This window comes from Melospiza georgiana, chromosome 3 (assembly GCF_028018845.1).
Source record: "Melospiza georgiana isolate bMelGeo1 chromosome 3, bMelGeo1.pri, whole genome shotgun sequence".
Taxonomy (NCBI): domain Eukaryota; kingdom Metazoa; phylum Chordata; class Aves; order Passeriformes; family Passerellidae; genus Melospiza; species Melospiza georgiana.
The window spans coordinates 86,841,934-86,862,940 of NC_080432.1; the positions used below are offsets into that span (position 1 = coordinate 86,841,934).

The 21,007-nt window shown below is 44.0% G+C and overlaps 1 protein-coding gene across 1 annotated transcript in view; it reads left to right on the plus strand.

Moving 5' to 3' along the window:
- Nucleotides 1–21,007, plus strand: part of LOC131081072 (protein LYRIC-like) — a 31,061-nt gene that overhangs the window by 4,038 nt on the left and 6,016 nt on the right. The window contains exons 3-8 of the mRNA XM_058019930.1: nt 7,053–7,112; nt 8,299–8,389; nt 10,755–10,823; nt 12,686–12,901; nt 13,796–13,870; nt 15,433–15,531. Coding sequence (XP_057875913.1) covers nt 7,053–7,112; nt 8,299–8,389; nt 10,755–10,823; nt 12,686–12,901; nt 13,796–13,870; nt 15,433–15,531 — 610 coding nt within the window. The remainder of the gene's footprint in view (nt 1–7,052; nt 7,113–8,298; nt 8,390–10,754; nt 10,824–12,685; nt 12,902–13,795; nt 13,871–15,432; nt 15,532–21,007) is intronic.

Genomic DNA, 21,007 nt, shown 5'->3' on the forward strand with positions numbered 1-21,007 from the left:
ATTATGCATAGAAGAAAAAGTTACATTGTGGCTGTTGTCACACAGCCATACACACACACAAAAAAAAAATCTAGAAATTATGCTAAGTGTGTTTAGTCTTTTTCAGAATTGCCTTTTCCTTAATTTTGGGAAATTGCTTATGAGAATTGCTGTAAGCCAGCTGATCTGAATGGCAGTTGTTGAGTTGGGTGGTTTGTGTTTATTCAAAGTTTTTGGGCTGTTCTGCAAATTGATCAGTTGTAAAGGAGAACATTTTTTACAAATGCAGTGACATCGTCTTCCTTAAAAAGCTTCTAAAAATATGCACCATCTGATACATTCCAAAAGAAAGCTTTCTGCTTTTCTGAAGTGTCTTTATAAACTGGAGATACATTTTGCATCTTGCAGGATTGCTTAACAGTACCAGAACTTCATATCCATCCCTTCAGCTCCAGAGTTTCACAAATAGCAAATAGAAGTTTTCTTTTACCCTTTCAGGTTACACAGTATTTTTCATGCCAATGCAACACACTTGCACAATTAATTTTATACAGCTGTCCTGGATGAGCATTGATTTTTGAAGCATCCTGGAAGGTGTTGGAGTTTGGTAATTGCCTCCTTAAAATGGAACCTTTATCCCTTGTTGAGATGGATCTCTAATTAATCAGAATAGAAGATGCCAGGAAACTGATTTCTTCATCTCTCCTCACAACAGTAGTTTTAATCTACTCATGCTGCAGAAACTCTTTCCCCAGATATATTTTTTCCCCCGATGACGAGGGCAGCTCTACTGAGGCAGGTATGTGTCATGTGTGATTGTGTTTTTGGCTGCTGTGTGGCTTCTCATGTGTCCAGGGAAGGCTGGCCAGCTGGAGGACATGTAATGCAGGCAGCATCATCTTAAGGATGTTTCCCTAAATTTTCTTGTGCAGCTGCTTTTGGATGTGAATGGCTACATACATATGCAGTCCTGGCTCCCACTCCTTGTTATCAACCTGTGTTTGTGCTCAAGGGGTTCCTATGGGCAACTACATCCCTGGGAATATGTGCAGATGAATGGGTTTTCTGTGCTGATGGCCCAGATCCTTTTCCACAAGGTTCTTGGAATATCCATTTGATGGGAGAACTGCCCCTTTCTTTTCTACATTAGGTGCCTTAAGGGAAAATTTCACATATTCCTAGTGTGTAGTTCTATTTACTTCTGTCTGTTCGTTGCATGTGTTTCCCATATAATTTTCCTTTCCAACAGACTCTTTTTTCCTACTGGGAACACGTTTGTCTGTGATTTGAAGTGATTTTGCCAGGGAAAACTTTGTGTTACCATATATCAATAACAGCTATTAACAATAAAATTATTAGTACTTACAGTATTGATCAAAACCCAGGATTCTGCTCTCTTTTCCCTCCCCTTTGCAGACATGTCTTTGTAGTGTTGTGAGCAGCCATGTCCCAAAGAAGATCCTTTATGTCCTTCTGCCATGCATGGAGAGCCACTCAGTTTCCTTTGCTAACAAACCCAATGTTTTTTTTTGGCTTTCCATTTTTACCTGAGCAGAAATTGCCATTTTGTTATCCTTTCTCTAGCTGTTAGAACGGAATGAGTGATTTTCTTTGAAGCTGCTACTTTCCTGTTTCTCTGATGGCCTCTGCCTAAACCCCATCCTTTCTCCTCTGACAAATGCAGGCTTGTCTTTTCCCATTCACCTGGTTCCCATTGGTTTAGGGAATTGGTCTCCCAGAGCAAAGTCCATCATCAGGACGAGACCATGTGGCAAAGCCAGGCTGGCCAGGATGTCTGCTTCCATTTATGAGTCAGAGTTAATGAAAGCCAGTCCTGCTTTGTTTCCCAACACGTTTGTCTTGCCGATGGCTCGCTGTCCGTGGATGGAGAAATGCAAGCCGTGTCTGGCTGCAGCTGCAGCAGCAGCAGCAGCACTTGGGGTTGCTCTCCCTGTGGCCCAGCCCCTGCTTAAGAACCCACCTGCAGAGAGCCAGCAGTGAACTGCAAGTGGTGCTGTGAGCAATCTGACTCAGAGCATGGAGTGTAGGGAGCAAGGACCAGATCTTCCAGAGGATGCTGAGAGGGATGAAGCCTTCCTGCTCACTTTTCAGCTTGTTGAAGATCTACTGAGAAAGCTGAAAAGTGCAGTCATACTTTGTTCAGTTGTAACAGAGCATGTTTAAGGGAGATTATTTATTTCCCTGCTTAGAAAGTCCTTTTTGTTCTTTTCTCCCACTCCCTCCCTTAACATTTTAATTTAATGCGTGTTGGTGTTACTTTTGTCATACCAATATTGCCTTTTGGCCTACATCCATGACATTTTTCATGTGTTGTAACAAAGTGAAAAAAAACTCCATTTTTTTTCACTGGAATTGAGCACTATGAAACAATTTAATTGAAGTACTTCTTAAATCTGGAAATGGTTTTGTGTTCACAGACCCCCTGCCAGAATGGGGTAGTTTTGCTTCCTTTCATTTCCAGTGTCCAACCCACTTAATTTGAGTTTTCTGAAAGTGGTAGCTGAGAACAATTTTCTGAATCTTTATTCATGTTCTTAAATGAATTTCCTGATTTCCAATGTGTGAAGCATATAATAGCTCCCTTTGGGTTTCATAGGCTGAGATTATTTTGTCCTAGTATCCCTCTACTGGGCAAACCTTTCCATGCCTTCCTCAGGAGGGCAATTTTAAGCACCTTTCCCAAGAGGGACAAAGGGCAGTTAGTGAACCTGAAGGTGATATTCACACATTTTTAATTACTCCTCTAACCAGTTGGTGGCACTGAGATGTGAAAGCAGGCAGCCTGATCTGATAGACACAAAGGTGTTGGGTTTTATAAAAATGACTAGTCTAGCAAAGCTATTAAAATGTATAAAGGTTAACTTTCTAGATGTACAGCTTTATGACTTTGAATACAAGGCTTATATACTAAACTCAGTATTATTTAGTACTTGGAGATGTATCACTTTGCCTCCTTCCTTTGTGACTTTATGTAGAACTATATTAAAAGAATGAAATAAATTAAACACTAGCTCAAGAGAATCAGAAATTGCTAGGTTCAGAACAATCATCAGAAATATAACCTTAAGTTACATAGAGAAGGGAAAAAAATGCAGGGGGTGGGGGGGGAAATCCTGTTCCACTGGGTCACGAACCAAATGGCCATGAACTAAAAATAATCTTTCTATTGTTCCATAGAATGTGAGTAGAAATTAATATGCTAAGTCTGATTCCACTAAAATTCCTGATTCTTTTTCTCTGCATGTATTTGATGTATTTGGAATTGCACTTAAGACTTAATATAGTCATTTAATGTGGTGGATTTAGATGTGTTTTCCCCATACAAAACTACATTTTTCATTAAGAAAAAAATTCTCCTGACAATATTAATTTCTCTTTAATGATTGCATTAGGTTAAATGAAATAAAATAATGAAAATTCCTTTTTCCTTTTCATAGTGGCCAAATGGCACGATAAAGAGGCATGACTAATCCCCTACCCTAAGGGCTTCAAAAGGAAAGAATAGGGTAGGGTGGGGTTCCTCAGCCACACAGCCAGCTTACTGCCTGAAAAAGGGTTGGATAAGGGCAGGATTTAATACAAAAGGTCAGGCTAACATAATACATTTCCACTGAAAGGAAATAGAACTCAGTAAAAATTCTTGGTGATGAAAGAAAGGGAGTTGCTGGCATTACTGAAGGATGGCAGAGAAGCAAGAGATATTTCAGGTTAGAAAAAAGCATCACCACAGTGGTGGGACATTTGCTGAGCATCAGGTTTGGCATTTTTTTGCAGGTTTGTGGTCAGGTTTGGCATTTTTTTGCACTCAGCTGCTTGTTAGGAGGGATGCAACAAGGTTGAGGAGTCCCAGGTGGGCACTTAGGGCTGAAAAGCCACTCAGTCATCATGAAGATCCCTGGGACATAGTAAATGACTGTCAACAGTATATATTTAACCTCTTAGTCAGTGATGGAGAGACAGGGGGATGTTTGTCTAGCAGGTGAAATAGCATTTCAGTAGCAAAAGTTGTGCTTGTCTGGTAAAAGTACGCAGCAGTCAGGTTGGCAAAGCACTAAAACCGAGTGCTGCAATTTTCCAGCTCCTTGCTTGCTGTCATTTATAGAGAGAAGGTCCAGGAACGTGATCCTGCCCCAGCTGAGACAAGTCTGTCAGAGCCAATATCGTTTGCATCTTCCCTGATCTGTTATTGCACTCAGCATTTTCCTTCTGGATTCTGCCTGCCTGTGTGAGGGCCCTGTACAGCCTCGGGCTGTGCTCGCTCACCCAGCCTGGGGAGGAAGGCACTTTCATGTCCTTAATCCTGACATTTCCTTGTCTCTGCCTGCAGTCCCTCGTGCTTGCAGAAGCATCTTGATATAAAGAGAGTCTAACAGGAGGTGGGCTGTCTCTTATCCTCTCATCCTCCTCCTTGCCTCCTAAGCTGGTGTTGCTATTTCTGTGCCCATGGTGGCAGTCTTGCTCAAAGTGCCTTCACTTGGGAGGTCCATTTGCAAAGCTTTCAGAAAACAGTGAAGATTTCATTATGGGAAAAACAGGAAAATCACCAGGGTTTGATGACACCAGGAAGGAATATTTCACTTACACGTTGTTTGACTTCCCTCAGTCATCTTTTCTTGCATTCATCCGATAAAATTCAGTTTTCCTGAAGTGCTGTTGTATGATTGAAAGTCATTCCCCCAGGATTCTATATTGCATAGGAATTGTTGTCTTCTGAGACAAGATCCATCTGTATTTTCACATATTTAATTGGACAGAAACATATGCTGAGAAAGAAAGAATAATATAAACTCAAGATTTTCCATATCTACATGGTTCAAATTTTCACCAAAATGCCCCTGGTTTTTATTTTATATCCCACATTTTATGTGAGAAGCTGCTTCCCTCCCTGCTGCAGGTAGAGTGGGATTTTTCCCTTGAGCAGAGCAGGAGATGGAAAATTATTTGCTTTGTGGTGGGATTTATCGAGTGCCTCTAGTAAATGAACCTGAGAGGCTTAGAAGAGAGTGCCCATGGGAAAAAACAAGACAGCCTTGCTAGCTACTGACAAATGTTGCTGGGTTTTAACAGACAAGTAATTATTTTACTAATGTTCAGAATAACATAATTGTAAACAATTCTATTGTTTGCGTTTGACAGCCAAGGGAGATGGAGGAGATTTTGGCTTAAGCTTGTAATGTGAAGCTGGTGGAATTACTGATATAACAGGCAGGGTTTTGCCTCCTGCTGCTGTGATGTTTTACTGGAAGACCCGAATCAGTATTGTTTGTGTGCAAATTCCACCATTTTGGGGCTTCCTTTCCTAATCATTGTGGAACTTGGGATGAACACCAGCCTGCGGGGTCTGTGTCCACCATGGGCTTGTAGCTGGTCTGGAATTCCAAGCAAACACCTCCAGGGATGAAGCATTTGCCAGCATACAGGTGCCTGTCATGCACTTCAAACCAGACCTTTCTGAGACTTGTGAAAAATGGCTCTAAAATCCTCAAAATATCAAAGAGATGACTATTAAGAGTCTGAAGGATTGCAGCCCTGTGACAGTGGTCACAGGGGTTCTTGGATGAGGGAAAAGACGGGAATGTTGACTTCACGTTCAGAAGGCTTGATTTATTATTTTATGATATATCTGTATTACATTATAACTATACTAAAAACAATAGAAAGAAAGGTTTCCTCAGAAGGGTAGCTAAGCTAAGAATAGAAAGCAATGAATAACAAAGATCTGTGGCCTGGACAGAGAGTCCAAGCTATCTGGTCTGTGGTTGGCCATTAATTGTAAACATTCAAGATGGCCCAATCAAAAATCCACTTGATGCATTCCACAGCAGCAGATAACCATTGTTTACATTTTGTTTCTGAGGCCTCAGCTTTTCAGAAGGGAAAAAATCCTAAAGAAAAGGATTTTCACAAAAGATGTCTGCGACACAGCCCCACTGGGTCTGCTGGGGAGAGACATGGGCAGTCACCCACACGATTTTATCTGCTGCTAACTAGTCATGGCCCCATCTCAGAGACAGAGATGACCTGTGAGAGTGGGGAGAGGGAGAAGGCAGGAGGAAGCATCAGCTGCCTTCCCTTCCCCAAGGGGACTGGGCCCCTGAATTCAACAGGATTTGGATCCAGGCAGGGCTGCTCTCACCTGCCAGGGACCCCCTTGTCCCCAGCAGAGGAGGCAGAGGATGGATCAGGGATTTGGGTGACTGCCTGAGTCAGGCTCCCTTCTGGGACATGTGGGTTTGGCTGGGCAGCCCAACAGGTCTGATGGTGAAGGAAGCCTGGGCAGGGCTGAGCAGCAGCTGCATTGCACAGGGAGAGCAACCTGCATAAGTCAGAGAAGTGCCTTACATCCAGCAAGGAGCTGCTCTGTGTGCCAGAGGCACCTGTGGAGGGAGCTTCAGCCTTGTCTTGGATGCTGCTGGCTCTGCATAGTGTGCAGTGGCCCTTGCTGTCTCAGCTGCAGATTTACACCCTTCCATCCCTGTAGCTGGTGGCTGGCAATTCCCAGGGAATTCTGAGACAGCTGAGACATTAGTTAGACTATAATTTGAAAAGTCTTTAAACATTTCTTGTTTACTTTACTGGATCTAGGTAGGATAAAATCTATTCTTTTAGTTGATCAGATAGACTTGAGAGGGAACATAAGGCCCACCCCAACTGGTAAACAAGAATTAAAAATAAGAATATTAAAATAAGCCCTCTCATGTCTATGCTGTTTCTTTAAGACAGGCTTACCCTATTTGAAAAACAACTTTGATCCTAGACAAATCTTATGATAAACCACAAATATGTCTGCTTTGGAATAAGTCTTTGTGGAGTTTCTGGATTTGCATTCATAAAGGCTTAGCATACATTAATTAATTTGGAATAAATTACTCCAGTTGGAACAAGGCCACAAATTCTAGCCCAGATTTGTACAGGGGGTTACTTAGCTGTATCTTTCAGACTATTAAATGTATTATAGAAAAGTATTGAAATAAATATATTTTTATATCTATTTACACATACACACACATGTATATGTACTATAATGCATTTTGTTATTATCCACTTCCTAGGTTCCAGTGAATGGCCATCTTATCACATCAGTCAACATCAGAGAGAAAAAGCTCCTCAAGGTACCAGCAAGAGTTTTAGAGTTTACATACTGTCTTTTAAGAGACAGTTGTTTTAAGAATGTTCCTTTTTTGAGATAGTTTGTTTTTCCTTGGTTTGCTGCACTTAAGAGATGATGCAGGAATATATGACCATGTAATTTTCTGGCACAACCACACTGTAGTGTTTGTCACTGCCACCACAAGGGGGATGGTCTCATCATCCAAGCCCAGAAGTGGGCGCTGGAATCTCCGGTATTTCCATTCCAGCTCTGACAGGGACATTTCCTTGGGTCTGTATAAGGGTTTTACCTTGGGCATTGAGCACTTGAACTGGGAGGGAAGAAGAGACTAATGCTTTAAAGAGCCTCCAAGGCTTTACAGCAAGTTCCAAGTTGCCCAGAGAAGCTGCCTGCCCTGTCCCTGAAAGTGTTCTAGGCCAGGCTGGATGGCGCTCTGAGCAGCCTGGGCTAGTGGAAGGTGGCAGGGGGTTGGAACTGGATGGACTTTAAGGTCACTTCCAAACCATTCTGTGATTTTGTGACTCTAAGTGAGGAGCAGCCCCTGAGCCTGGGCAGGGAACTGTATTTTCTGGCAGGGGTTTCCCACCTTGGACAAATCAAGAGCCACTGTTTAAACTAGAACATTTAAAATTTATGGTTTAGGGTTTCATAAAGCTGTATGCAAATGGCCTCAGTTACTCCTGTGCCCTTTCAGATTAGTGCAAACTGCAGATACCTTCATTAAAAATAGGCTGTTCCATGGTTTGAAGTGTGGGGGGGAAGGTGGGGCTGGGGTTTTTTTGTTAAGCATTGGCAGGGTCCTAACTCTTGATTACTGCATTCCTGATTTTAAAGGGGGTAAATACTTTAGACTTTCCTCCTTCAGAGGAAGAACATTAGAATTTAGGAAGAATTAATGCAAATCTTACTACAGAGCAGGTACCTGAAAAATGTGAACTTTCTAATCTAGCAGATAAATTAAGATTTGTAGCTCCAAAGCAATAGCATTTATTGGTTTGGAATTTGCAATAAAATCTGCTCAGGAAGACTTTTGCACACACGGAAAAGACTCCAGCAACCCTCTGCTCTCTCTGAGTATCATGGGTTGTCTCCATTTCACAACTATTGCCCTGACTCTTTTTTCTTCTGGATGAAACATAACAAATACTTGTTTTATCTTGCTGCTCTATATCTCCTCCATACTGCAGCCTAAGAAGAAGAGGAAAACCCAGTGCTCAGAAAAGGAAGTGCCAAAAGATCTGCTTTCTGTGGAAAAAGATAAACTGCAAGAGGAAGAAGGTAACAAAAGATCTGATTCTTCTGTTATCTGATGCATATTACCAAATAATAACATAGGATGAAATATGTCAAAAGGGAGGCTTTCTCCACTATTCTAGAGTTCTGTGTTAGTGGGGAAAGCTGCCAGTTTGAGAGTTATTTTATCACCTGCTCCTTCCTATGTGTAGCTACGTGGACAGGTGCTGTTGTGATCTGGTTTAATTACAGAGGCGTAAAGGGAACTTTTTAAACTCTCCTTGAATAAAATGGATCAAACCCTGGAAGATTTGAATATACCCAAAAAACGTGATTCAAACCAAACAAACTTAGATGTTGATATAAAAAAACTTGATATATTTCATTTAATAGTAAAAGAGGTAAAAAGAAAGAAAGAGAAAAGAAAGAAAGAAAAATAGAAAATGAGGTGTCTGAGGGAACAGGGAGAGTGACAAAGATTAGAAACGTATCACCCCTCCATGGGTTCCAAGGATGCCTCGTTGTTTCCCTCCATCTGTTCTTCTTGGTGGTCCCCTGCCTTAAAGCTTGGAATCCCATAGATTAATATACATTTGGGCAGGTGGGAATGGCCATGTCCCTCCCCTGAGGGGGGCAGGTTTGACACTGTCCCTTGCAGCACTGTGGATCTCTTGCATTACATGCAGTGTTCTTGTGCAGGGTCTGAGGGCTCTTTGGGAGGGGCCTTTGATGGGCCATGACACCCTCTCTGCTGTCCCTCACATGGATGTCCCTTGAATGTGGCTGTCCTGGGTGAAGGGGCCCCACAGCTGAGCTGGTGTGCCCAGCAGAGGATGAGCACTCACTGGCCAGAGGCTGTGCCACACACCCAGACCCTTTCCTCCTCTCCCCTTTGCTGCAGGGTCTGTGTGAGCTTGGCAGCTGATAAACCTGGGGCTGTGGCCTCCACCTCAAAGCACGTGCTGGGCTGGGCCAGGGGTGCTCTTCCAGATGCTCTGAACAATAGTGTCACTTTCCTTATCTCAACTTGTCCTATGGGTTTAACTCACAGTTTGGGGTTTCAGTCAGGAGGCCCATCCAGGGAGGGCTTTGGGAGTGCAGTTTCATTATGCACTTTTCTTATAAAGGGCAAAAGTCCTTCATAAAGATTTTTAAGGCATAAACCACAACATTTCGATCTCGGACATGGGCCAGAGAATGAAATGTTTCCTGCCCCACTCCGCAAGTCCTGACTGTGTACACAGGGAGGGCAAATCTGCAGGTGAGGAGGGATCTCTGAAGTGGTCAGAGGCCCAGTGGTCAGGGGGTCCTTCCCCTAATCCTGTGGCCTCTGCCATGCTGATGCACAGATGGAGCAGCACACTGTTGTGCCCATGACTGAGGCTGGTAAAGGTGCTGGGGCAATTCACAGCCAGCTTGTAGCACGCCTGTGAGCAGAGCCAAGACCTTTGTTTCAAGCAGATCTGCAGAGAAATCTGGCAGAGGCCAGCAAGGCTCAGGCAGCTAGAATTCACTGGAAAATACATTACATCCCATGAGCCCCTCTCTGCCTCCCCCCACCAAGGGCTGCACTGAAAACAACAAATTCTAAGCTTTTCTGGGCTTAAAAGATTACACTGTGATTAGTGTGGTGGTGAGAGCAAGAGAAGCCCTCACTGCTGTTGGACCAGAGTCCTTCTTGGGGCCTGTGAGGCTGCTGGGGGAGAAGGGGACACAGCAGAGGCTTCCTTCAAATGGAACTGTAATTTTTTGAATGGATGAGCCAGCAGAACTGTTTCATGTGTTTTTCAAGAATGCTTCATGTGCTCTTCAGGGATGCTTCAGAGAAAGGAAGTGTCTTGGTCAGCTCCAGGGCTGTGTTTTTTTCTTTGTTAACCATTTTTGCCAGCGCCTCCTCTGACTTCTTGGGTCATGGAGGGCATGGATGGAGACAGGATGTGGCCCCACGGGTGGGAATGAATGTGCATGTAAACCAGATTAGTGGGAGAGGGTGTCCACATTGTAGGACAGGTCTTAGGGCTATGGAGCCCAGTAAATAGAAGCCTTATTTAATGGTTAAGATTTACATTAACTTCTCCCCACTGTCAGACATATAAGGTGTCACATGCTCTGCTGTGACACCTCCCCCAAGGGAATGGGTGTCACATCAGGCTGACACAGGACAGAAGAATATGTGCAGTTACATGGGTCAGGACACAACAGACAGGTCTGTGATGGGGATTTCTTATGTAACACATCTCTGCAGAGGGAGCAAAGGCTGCACACAGGAGACATGCTGCACAAGACCTGATGCCTCTTTTACAGCCAGCATCAGAAACTTTCAGATGGCTATTTACCTTGGTGCTGAGCAGTAAAGGCAATGAAGAAAGTTGTTTGATAGCTTAAAAATGAACTTTGCTCTCTGTTGCAGGAGTTTGGCAGACCAAGATCAGCAGCCGTGAAAAGAGACACTTAAGGAAGGAAAGGCTGAAACTAAAAGGTAAATGTACAGGCTCAATTTACACACCTGATCTGGCTGGGCTGCTTACCCCTCCCCACAGCCCAGTGTCTGTTTGCTCTCTTCATCACTTGGCAGCAAAATCCAGGCACTTACTGAGGCTATTTACTTAAGAAAAAACAGCTTTGGGAGCTTTTACTTGGAGCTTGCCTTTTACTCCATGTTCTCATTAAAACACACAGCAGAGCACACAGCATTACCCACAGGACTTGGAAAGCAGATGTCTCTTAGATGGTAGATCTGCTGAAGGCTTGGTGTCACGTGGGCTTGTTCTTTTTGCATGGCTTGACAGAAGTTTTCTGATATGGAAAATTGGATGGAATTCGGATATTGGATGTTTAAAAACACAAATAATTTTCTCAGTTCCAAACAGGTTCTTTAGTCCAGGATTGCCCAGACTAAAGAACTGTAAAAAGAATATACTCTTATCCTAATGAGATAAAATGACACACACTTGGTGCTCACTCCACCTTTTTTTTTCTGGGGATTTCAGGGTGTCTGCTGTGCACTTATGCCTATACACATGTCTGCTAATCATGTTATATGTAATAACCACTATATGAAAGCAGATCATGGAATTAAGACATTTGGAAGTATTTTCATTATCTGTGATAAAATGATCAAAATAACTTTAGGTTTATAATATTAGAGTAATTTAGAAGCTAAGATAGGAGTTTGGATATTGGAGGGACGTAAGTGGATTAGGAGATGTAGCTGGATATATGTGTGAGTTAGTGAACTGTTTGCAGTAAGGCTCTTAAAGTGCTCTAAGGTTCTCTATTAAAATCGAAGGGTAAGGGAACAGGAAATTTCAATAGAAAAATATGCAGACACCTTGGGACCACTTTATCTATCATTTGGGTTATATACAGTTAAATATCAAGAGTTTAGATTTTTAACTCTAGGTTTATCAAGGGTCTTTAGAGGCTGGAGGTGCTGAGGTCTCCACTTTTTCTCCAGCAGAGTGAGTGGGTCCACATTTCTTTCTTCATGTAAGTTGACCTCTTGACATCAATGGTCAAGCTCCATCCGCAGAACCCCATAGGGATTAACCCTAAGGTCGTTCAGGTGTTAAGGGCTTTGCTGACCCAGGAAAGGGAGCTCAGTTTACCAAGTCTCATTTGAAGCACCAGAAGTCTTTGGTGCAGTCCTGCAGCCTGGGCTGTGCAGAATGCTGACCCCCTGATCATGCTGGCATGGGCATTTCCAGGGTAGTGAGATCTGATCCAGGAAGAAGCGCTAACCCTGCCGAGTGCTGGCTGCTGTTCCCTGGCAGGGGAGAAACAGCAGCATCACCATTAAGGGATGTGAAGGTGGAGTTGGTGTCAGCAGTTGGTGGTCTCCTCCTCACCAGAGCTCCAGAAAATGGAGCTATTCTGAAGGCTGGAGTCATGAAACTCTTGAGGAGTCCTTTGGAACAAAAATGTTGGAGATAACTGTCATTTTTTAAAATATTCATATGCCTGCACTGATTTCTGTAGCAGCCTTGAATGACCAACATCCAAGAAGTTTGCTTTCTTTTTTTCTTGGAGGTCCAGCTGTTCTCTTTTTCTCCCTTCACTGCTCTGGGCCCCCAGCAGGACTCTGGAGGCTTTGAGCCTCCCCTCCAGGGAGGGATGCCCAAGGCCACTGTGGTGCTGTCCTTCTCACATTGGCCTTCCTTTTCTCCACTTCAGTGTCCCGTCCCAGGAGCTGTGTTTCACTGCCACCATGTCTGTAAATAATTTCAGTTGGAGAGAGTCTGATGGGTTTAGATCAGGCTTTGTTTTGTTTTCTCTCTTGAACAAACTCTTCCTTGTAACTAAGAATAACAATGATCTGTGGTAATGTTTGTTCCTGAGAAGACCCCAGCAGAGCATCTCTGGGTAGCTCAGTGGCTGAGCCAGCCTTTGACTGGGATGAGAAGAGAGCAGTGTGGCCGCTCACAGAGGACATTGGTGGTGGTGGAAAAGGTGCTTTCTTTGCCAAGGCAGAGTGTGGGACTGTGCTGAAGGGCTCAGGAGCTCTACGGGAAGAATTGGCAACCTCCAGATTAGAAGATGATGTTTTCTCCAATGTAGGTGAGTGTTGACATTCCAGTATTGCTGAGGTGAAGCTTCGCAAATTGCTGTGTCCTTGCTGCAGCCCCACTGACATTCATCCTGCACACAGAGTGTTGTCCACCCTCCTAGGACCCTTTATTTCCCAGCAATGTGAAAAGAGGGGTCCTTATGGCAGGAATCCCTTGTGTTGCAGACTACCTGCTGGGTGCAAGTTGTTTTCTACCCACAGGTACTATTTGTGTCTTTTACAACCAAAGCCTTGCCTTCTGAGGATGCTCACACATGGTCAGAGTTAGGCTGCAGGGTATATCCATGTATTTCAAAAAAGGAAAAGGCAGGATGTTCCTAAACTGAAAGCATTTGATTTTGACTACATTCTCAGTGATTATTGAGCATGGTGGCTGAACTGAATGGTATATAAGGCCACATGATGACTCACCTTCAGCAGCAGTAAGTCAGTACTCTGATGAGTCAGAAAATGCTCTTAGGTTGCCCTCATGTGAGTTGCCTTCTCTGCTAGAGTCCTTTTCTTGCCAAGTACAGGGTTGGTGGGGGAGGACATTAGCACCATTTTTACTCTAATGCTTTCAAAAGGCCAAATTCCAATACATGATGAGAACTTTGCCAGCAGTGCAGAAAGGGGGCAGCAGTTCAGATGAGTGAGGAATTTTAGTCCAGAGAAGGGCCATGCTGGTGTGACATGCATGTTGAAAGTCTGAGAAGGTGAACGTGGTGATGGGGCTGGACTCTCCCTGTCCATAAAGGTGATTTCTTCTTGCTGGAGGCTTGTCCAGCAACAGCAGTGGGTGTAGGCTTGGAATGAAGAGAACATGGAAGGGCTGTAATGAGCTTGGGAGCATAAGGTAGGAACTGTGAACATGACATGAGATTTTGTTTTCATTTTAAATTCAGGAACATGGGATATTGCAGATGTAAAATCCTGCCCTGTGACCTTTGGGACATTGTCAGATCTCTCCAGGGATTTAGGTGAGTGGCCTCTTGTACTTCTGTCTGAATTCCTCTATCACTTTCTTAGCTGCTTGGCTGAAAAGAGCTCTCATTGATCATACACGGGTCGTCTCCCCTGGAGCCACGTCTCATTAGTCACTCTCCCTTGCAGAGCTTCTTGCATCTGCAATCCAGCACACCAGTGTTTTAGGGAGCAACATTAGAACCTTTACTGAGTGCTTTCCAAACTCATGTACTCATCTTGGAACAAATTTTAAAAAATACTGCCTCCCCTGCAGATTCTTTCTGTTAGGTTGACTCACACAGAAGGTTTCTGTTGTGCTCTGATAACCAACAAATTCAGAGAATTCCAGAGCGAGGGAGGGAGTGAATGTGCACTTGGAAAGGCTGTGTTAGAGGCTGCCTAGCCAGCAGCTTCTCATCCAGCACAGTGAGGGGTTTCTTGCCTGAGCCTCTCCATGCATGGCCTTGAGAAGGATGGAGCATCTCCTCATTCTGCATTGAGTTAAGCCTCATTTTTGGCTTTCACTTTGCATCTCTGCACCTGTCAGTCTTCACTGATTGACTGCACACACCCCTGATTCATACATTCCCTGCCTAGCAGAAACTCACTTTGATTGAAAGTTTAGCTGGATGATGAATGCAAAGTCTGGTCCTGAATCTATTAGAGATGTTAAAGACAAGCACAGATATATATAGATATCTGTGCACAAAACAGTGTGTGTGATGTTAGCCAGAATGATGATATCACCTTCTAAAGCCAGATAAGGCAATTAATATAACACATGCCATATTTAACCATCTGTTTTCAATACTTTGTCAGTGGATTCTAGCAGTTCCTAATGTATAAGTACTCAACAAGGAGAAATATTTTTTAACATCTGCATTTATGCACCAAAAAAACAAACTGATACACAACTGCATAAACCTCAGAGTTTATTAAGTGAAAGGAAGAAAGGAAAAAAAAACCAATTTATGAAAGATGTGAAGAATACCCTGGTCTATTATGTACAGGCCTTAGAAAGGGCTAAGGGGAGTCATTCAGGGAGCCATGTGAATCTTACTGGTTGCTTTAGTTACTGAAAGTAATCACTAAAGCAACTTTTTCCTCCAGCAGCTCTCTCACCTGTGCTCTTTCATGGAGCAATTAATTTGGTAATTATGGATTTCTGTTAGCTTGAGCAGAAGCCTTCCCACTGAAGGTGGTGGGAGTTGGAGCTGGATACTCTGGATGCAGCTTTTGTTCTGCAGGAACTACTGCTCCCTCCTTAGGTCCCCAACAGAGATGTGCCAGAAGTTTACTTTTCTGAATGCTGTTAGTGTAGCCGCTCCTGAGTGAGTTGCTTTTAGTAACTTATGCATGTAGTGTCCTCATCCAGCCTTTGTTAATAAATCCACAGTGATGAGATTAATGTGTGGCTTAAATTACATAACATCCAGGCATCGTGACATAGCGAGCAGACAGAGATATGATTAATTGGTTTTAATAATGTGAATATACCTATGTGATTATCTTTTAGGTTTGGGATTTGGGCTTTTTTTGGTTTAATTTTTTAATGAAGATGCTTTCCTGTATGCAGATAACGTGAAGAGCAAATCATCCGAGGACAGTCCTTCCAGATGCTGTTGGCATGGCAGCTCGACTTTCCTCCCAGCAGATGATGCTTGGCAGGGGCAGGGTACGTCTTTTTTGCCCTTCTTCTGTAGACAGACAAGTGCACCAATGCAGGAACTCTCTTCAGTCCATTCCCTAAGCCTCAGACATCAGGGTCCACTTCCCACGTGGCTCATTTGCTGCTCAGGGAGAAATCCCATGTGGGTCTGGTTTTGAGCAGGTGCCCAGAGCTGCTGTGAGTCAGTCAGGGCAGCGGTTGTCCAGGTGGAACCTTTAAGGCAAGAAAGTGCATTTCATTTATGTTTCCCTCTGAAGAAAAACAAATAATGTGGTAGGTAGTGTGTGTTTTGGTATGTACATACTGGTGCAAAGTGTAACTAGAGCTGCTGGGCAGCAGCAGCAGCAGCTGTAGGGCGCTGTCTGCAGGCTCTGCAGCAGTGCCCTGCTATCAGCTGTGGGCAGATAAGCACAGGAACAGGGTAAGCACAGGGTGATCCCTCCCCACACCCTGCAGAGAGTGGGTCAGGGACTTCCTGAGCCAGAGGCAGCAGGATGGGCTCTGTGTTTCAAAAAGCCCCATGTGTTAGCAGTCAACTCGGATTACTGAATTTGTGAAACGAGTTCAAAGCTGTGTTTGGGTTTCATAACTGAAGCATTGTGTTTCCCTCCCTCCCTCCTATGGTTGTGTGGGAAGGTGGAGCTGAGTGGCCTTTTCCAGGCAGCTGCAGCCTGGGCTCAGTGGGGTGGCTGGGGGAGAGCCATGGGAGGACAGGGTGCTTTTCAAGCTCCGTGTACCTTTGCCAAAACCTTAAATTTCCTTGGAAATGCCCTGAACCCAGATGCAGAATACAACTCCAGTGCATTGTGGCAGTCAGGATTTCAGTCTTTTTATGACTGGTAATGGGTGATTTTTTAGTTTTAAAAGAAAGACAAGCATGGGTCCTGAGTGGCTGGAATAATTTGGCATGAACAGTGTGGGTATTAGATGACCTTTTCACTTGACCTTTTGGTCAGGATCGAGTGAAGTATTTATACATATATATATACCCCTGTTGTTGGGAAGCCTTTCCCTGCTCTTGCAGGAATGATGGCTGATGAGCTGAGCAAACCTCTTTGTGCTCTAGCTGCTCTGATTGCTTAACTGCAGGAGAACCCAGAGGGGTGGAATGCATTAAGGAGAAAAGATTGTGGTTGTCTTCCTTCTCTGCCCAGCGGTAACTGAAGCTCTGCAGCAGATGCACCATTTTGGCCGTGATTTTATAAATAACACAGTTTGCTTTAAAAAGAATAAAAACAAAACCCCCAGCCCTGAGCCTTCCCTTCCCTTGGTGCTGTGTTTCTTCACCCCTGCGTTGCTGCAAAGGGTGCCTGGCCCTTTCCAACTTCGGAGCCCCGTCGTGCCCACACAGGATGGAGGGAGGCAGTGTGGGCAGCTCTTCAGCAGTGTTCTCGTGCACTACATTTAGCACATGTCAGGCTTGGCACACTCTGGGCTTGATCTGCACTTGCACAGCCAAGCAGAGCTCTGCTTTTGGAGTTCCATATCTGTTGAGAGTAGAATGATAGCAAATTCAGGAGCTTGCTTCTGCAAACATCAGAGCAGAAGTGTTTAGAGGATTCAGTCTGTCTTACAGCTTGCTTTTCTGTTCTGGTATTTTTTTTCCTTTGACTCATCAGCCTTGCTCTCGATGCAGGGGAGGGGTGCGTCAGAAACATGTATTCCCTGAATTTAGATGAGGTAATGGTTGGCATGAAGGTTGGCGCTGCAAGCAAAATGAGCTCTTAGACAGTTAAACACGGCCTGTTGGCTCTTGCAGGCTTGGGAACTAAAAAAAAAAAAAAAAAAGCCATTCATAGCCTAAATATGACCTGGGGTCATTTCATCAAATCCAGGGCAGTACATGTAATGAGTCTCTTTGTTCTGTGCTGGGCTGGTACAGCCAAAGGAGATGCATGCTGGACTCCTGCCTCTAGCCTGGCTGGTGGAGCTGCCTTGGCCTGCTCCCTGCTCTACATCAGGTTATCTTTTTGTGAAGTACCAGCAATAATAACACCCTCACTTACAAAAGGCTTGAGATTTAAGTGTTGGCACAACTGAAAGCATATATACACAGAGGGAGAGAGGTAGTTAGTGGTAAAGGGAGCTAGGCAGTCACTTTTGGAATATTTAAAAGACTCTCAATCACGCTGATTTCCAAACAACACACTCCTGTGTTGACATTCATTAATGATACATGCTTGCTGGTGGTTAATTCTCAATTATTGTCATATCTGGAGTCCTGTGTCCATTTCTGGACTCCCCAGTACAAGACAGGGATATGCTGGAGAAGGTCCAGCCATGCCTGTGTATGAGCACCTCATGGGGTCATGGCCTGGAGAGTGGGGAACAGGCAAATGGGTAAGAGGTGAATTTCCACTTATCCATAAGTGAAAACTTTTTTTTATGGGGAAAGTGGTCAGGCAACAGAACAGTTTGCCCAGAGAGGTTGCAGACTTTCCACCTTTCAAACCATTCAAAACTTTGCTGCATTCCTGAGAAACCTGCTGCAGTTGAGCCCTCTGAGAGACATGAGGTGGGACTAGACAATTTCCAGAGGCCACTTCCAACCTCATTGATTCTGAAATTCTCATTCTGTCATCAGTCATTGTCTCTGCATATTCAAACAATTAGTCCTTAGCAATCTAAGTCTTTGTTAGCTGGGGGCATTCAGTGTCTTGGAGTTGAAGCCACATGGTCAGCACTGATGGCTGCTGTCCCACCAGTCCCACCAGCAGGGTGAGGTGGCCAGGACTCTGCCATGAGAGCCCCAAAGTGGAAAGCTTTGCTTGTCCTCTTTTTCCCCTACTCATCATTAGTGTTTGCATACTTTTCATTCCTGTCACAAAGAGAAAGAAAGGGGGATGAACCTCTTCTGGTCCTGACATAATTCACTTCATTTTTGAGCCCAGGAAGTGCTCTGCTTTCACCAGGTGCCTTTCTTGTTCCTGTTCTGCAGCGTTGTTCTCTGCCTGGGAAGCTTTACTTGCATGTGCTTCCTAATACTCCCTTTGTGTACCTATGGCACACATCTGCCACTGCCCCTGTGGTGACATTTATGTGCTTGAGCTTTGCTGTCCCACAGAATGCATTGCAAGCTGTGGCTGGTTATGCTGTTATAAAACATGTAACCCACACAGTGTGGCCAGCTGGGCTGTTTTAGAGCACTTGTGTCTGGTTCCAAGGCAAGGGAATACTAATTTTATCCCACGCATCTGCTTCCAAGTGCAGCAGACCTGTGCTTTGGCAACAGCGCAGTGCAATCCCAGAAAATCCACATTCTGCTTTGCAAATGCAACAGCTCATGACCACGAGAGTCACTTTTTATCTGTGTCTTGGCATCCTCCCAATGAATCTCTCGATTGCCAAAGCAAATTTTCCCCATAACCTTAAGAAAAGTTCGATGTCTCCTGATCCTGTCTCCTGAGTCCCAACCTTCCTTCTGTTCCAGAGTTACAATCAATTGTAATTCCTTTGTTTTATGGGAATCAGTAGCTTTTTTCCACTAAAAGAAGTCTTCAGTCTGGGGTTTATTTGATATTTTGCCTCTACTGAATTATGCTGAAGGAAGGTGCCAAATAAGGGATTCTTCCACCCAGCTATTGACCTGTAACACAGAAATTCAAGCTTTAGACTGGAAATGATCTACCCATTTTAACTGAATGTATTACACTTAGTCTACAAGTGATGTCTTGGCAAGGATTTGGGTTAGGACTGTGTTCCTAACACAGTAAACTGCCCTTTGCAAAGGGATGGGTTTTTTACAGCAGCCACAGAAAAGCTCAGTGCCATGGACAATATGCAGCCTACTGAGGGGTTTGCCCTGCCAGATGAGCCTCCCTTAAGTTTCTGCTGCCCATATTTTGTGACAGCGTGCAAGAGAGGTGCTGGTAGATTAGAATCCAATGTACAACTCCAGATTAGAAAATTTTGAATCCCCGTCTTGGTGACACAGACTGTTTTGCTGCAGTACTTTCCAGTTTCATTTTCCAGGCCAGATAATTAGGTTCAGCCTGTACAGTACTGCACTCCACCCTGTCTATCAGCAGGCACAGAGAAGTTGCTGACTGTCCCCTTTGAGCAGATCCTGCTGCTTGGGGCCCTGTTTTCCTGCTCCCCAACACCCCCCAGGGCGCAGCCATCCTCTCCCTGTCCTCTCCTTGTTACACAGGGGAGAGACTGGAGACCAAGGGCATTCAGGCAATTGGTGCTGGGATGGACTTTCTGCCTGCAGAGGTGCTGGCAGCCTCCCTGGTTTCTGAAGACGCCTTCAGTGTTGTGCCTTTCAGGATCTAAATGTGTTTCCATTGCATGGGGTGCGTGGAAACCACCTTGGCCTTGAAATGCACTCTGCAAATTTGCTGCCAACAGAAAAGTACAGCTTTGTCTGGGTGGAGTTTGCTGGAGGACTGGGGTGGGTTGCAAGCAAGAACTGAAATGGAAAATGACATTTAACATCATTGCTTTTGTAAAAATGAACAGCAGGAATTGCCAAGATGTTGGCCTGTGTTGGTGCTGAGAGAGATATCACCTCTGTCAGGGCTAAACCCACATGGGGAGCAGGAGGACATGCAGGGCACATTTCTTTTAGTGTTTATGCTCACAGGCATTAATGATCAGTTTTAGCCTGTTGGAGAATTGATGACCCAAGGAGAATCAGATTTAAAAATACTAGAGAGTATTCAAAGTTTAAGGACACTGTGGGAGATGTCACTGAAGGGAAATATGCTACACAACAGAAGAGATTTTAAGTCAGAGCTTTGGGATAAGTACATTTAATCAGAGCTTTGGGATAAGTACATTTAATCCGATTTCCCCATCAAATCCAGCAAATTGTAGAGAATCTTATATTGCCCTTAATTTTAGTCTGAGTTGATTTTAAACACCCCTGGGACACAGTACTTTGGGACAAGTAATTCTGAGATGAGGCAGTCACTGCTGTCTGGCAAAGTTTCATGCCCACATGTGACAAGGGTGAAGCATTAATGTAAGCCCATTGCAGGCAATTTGCCATCAAAACTATTTTCATGTTTAGAAGCATATACATAAATGCACTTTTTGAGATATCAGAAGTTAAGAGGTGAAAACAACAGTTGTGGCCTTCCATGTGTTAAGTTATGGTCTGTTTTGCTAGCACACCCACAAGAACATCCATGAGCAGGGCTGCTGTCTTGCAGCTCAGGAGGGCTGAATTCTGTTTTGGACTGGAATTTTATGAGGGAATGCATTCAAAATTAGTTGTTCCTTTCCCCTTTGAAGAAGGAAAGAGATATTGTCTATATAGAGGGCATGGATTTTAAACTGAGAAGCTTGAATAATGTTTATAATCATGTTTATAACATTTGGCAGCAAACTGGTCAGAGCAACTTTTTGGAAACAGTTTTCTTTTATCATTCCCAGCATGCTTTTGGTTTTGGCCCTGCTTCAAGTAGAAGTCTTTCCATCCCGCTTGGGAATTTTTTTTAAAGAGAAGTAATCAGCTAAGAGTTATTATTATATGTTT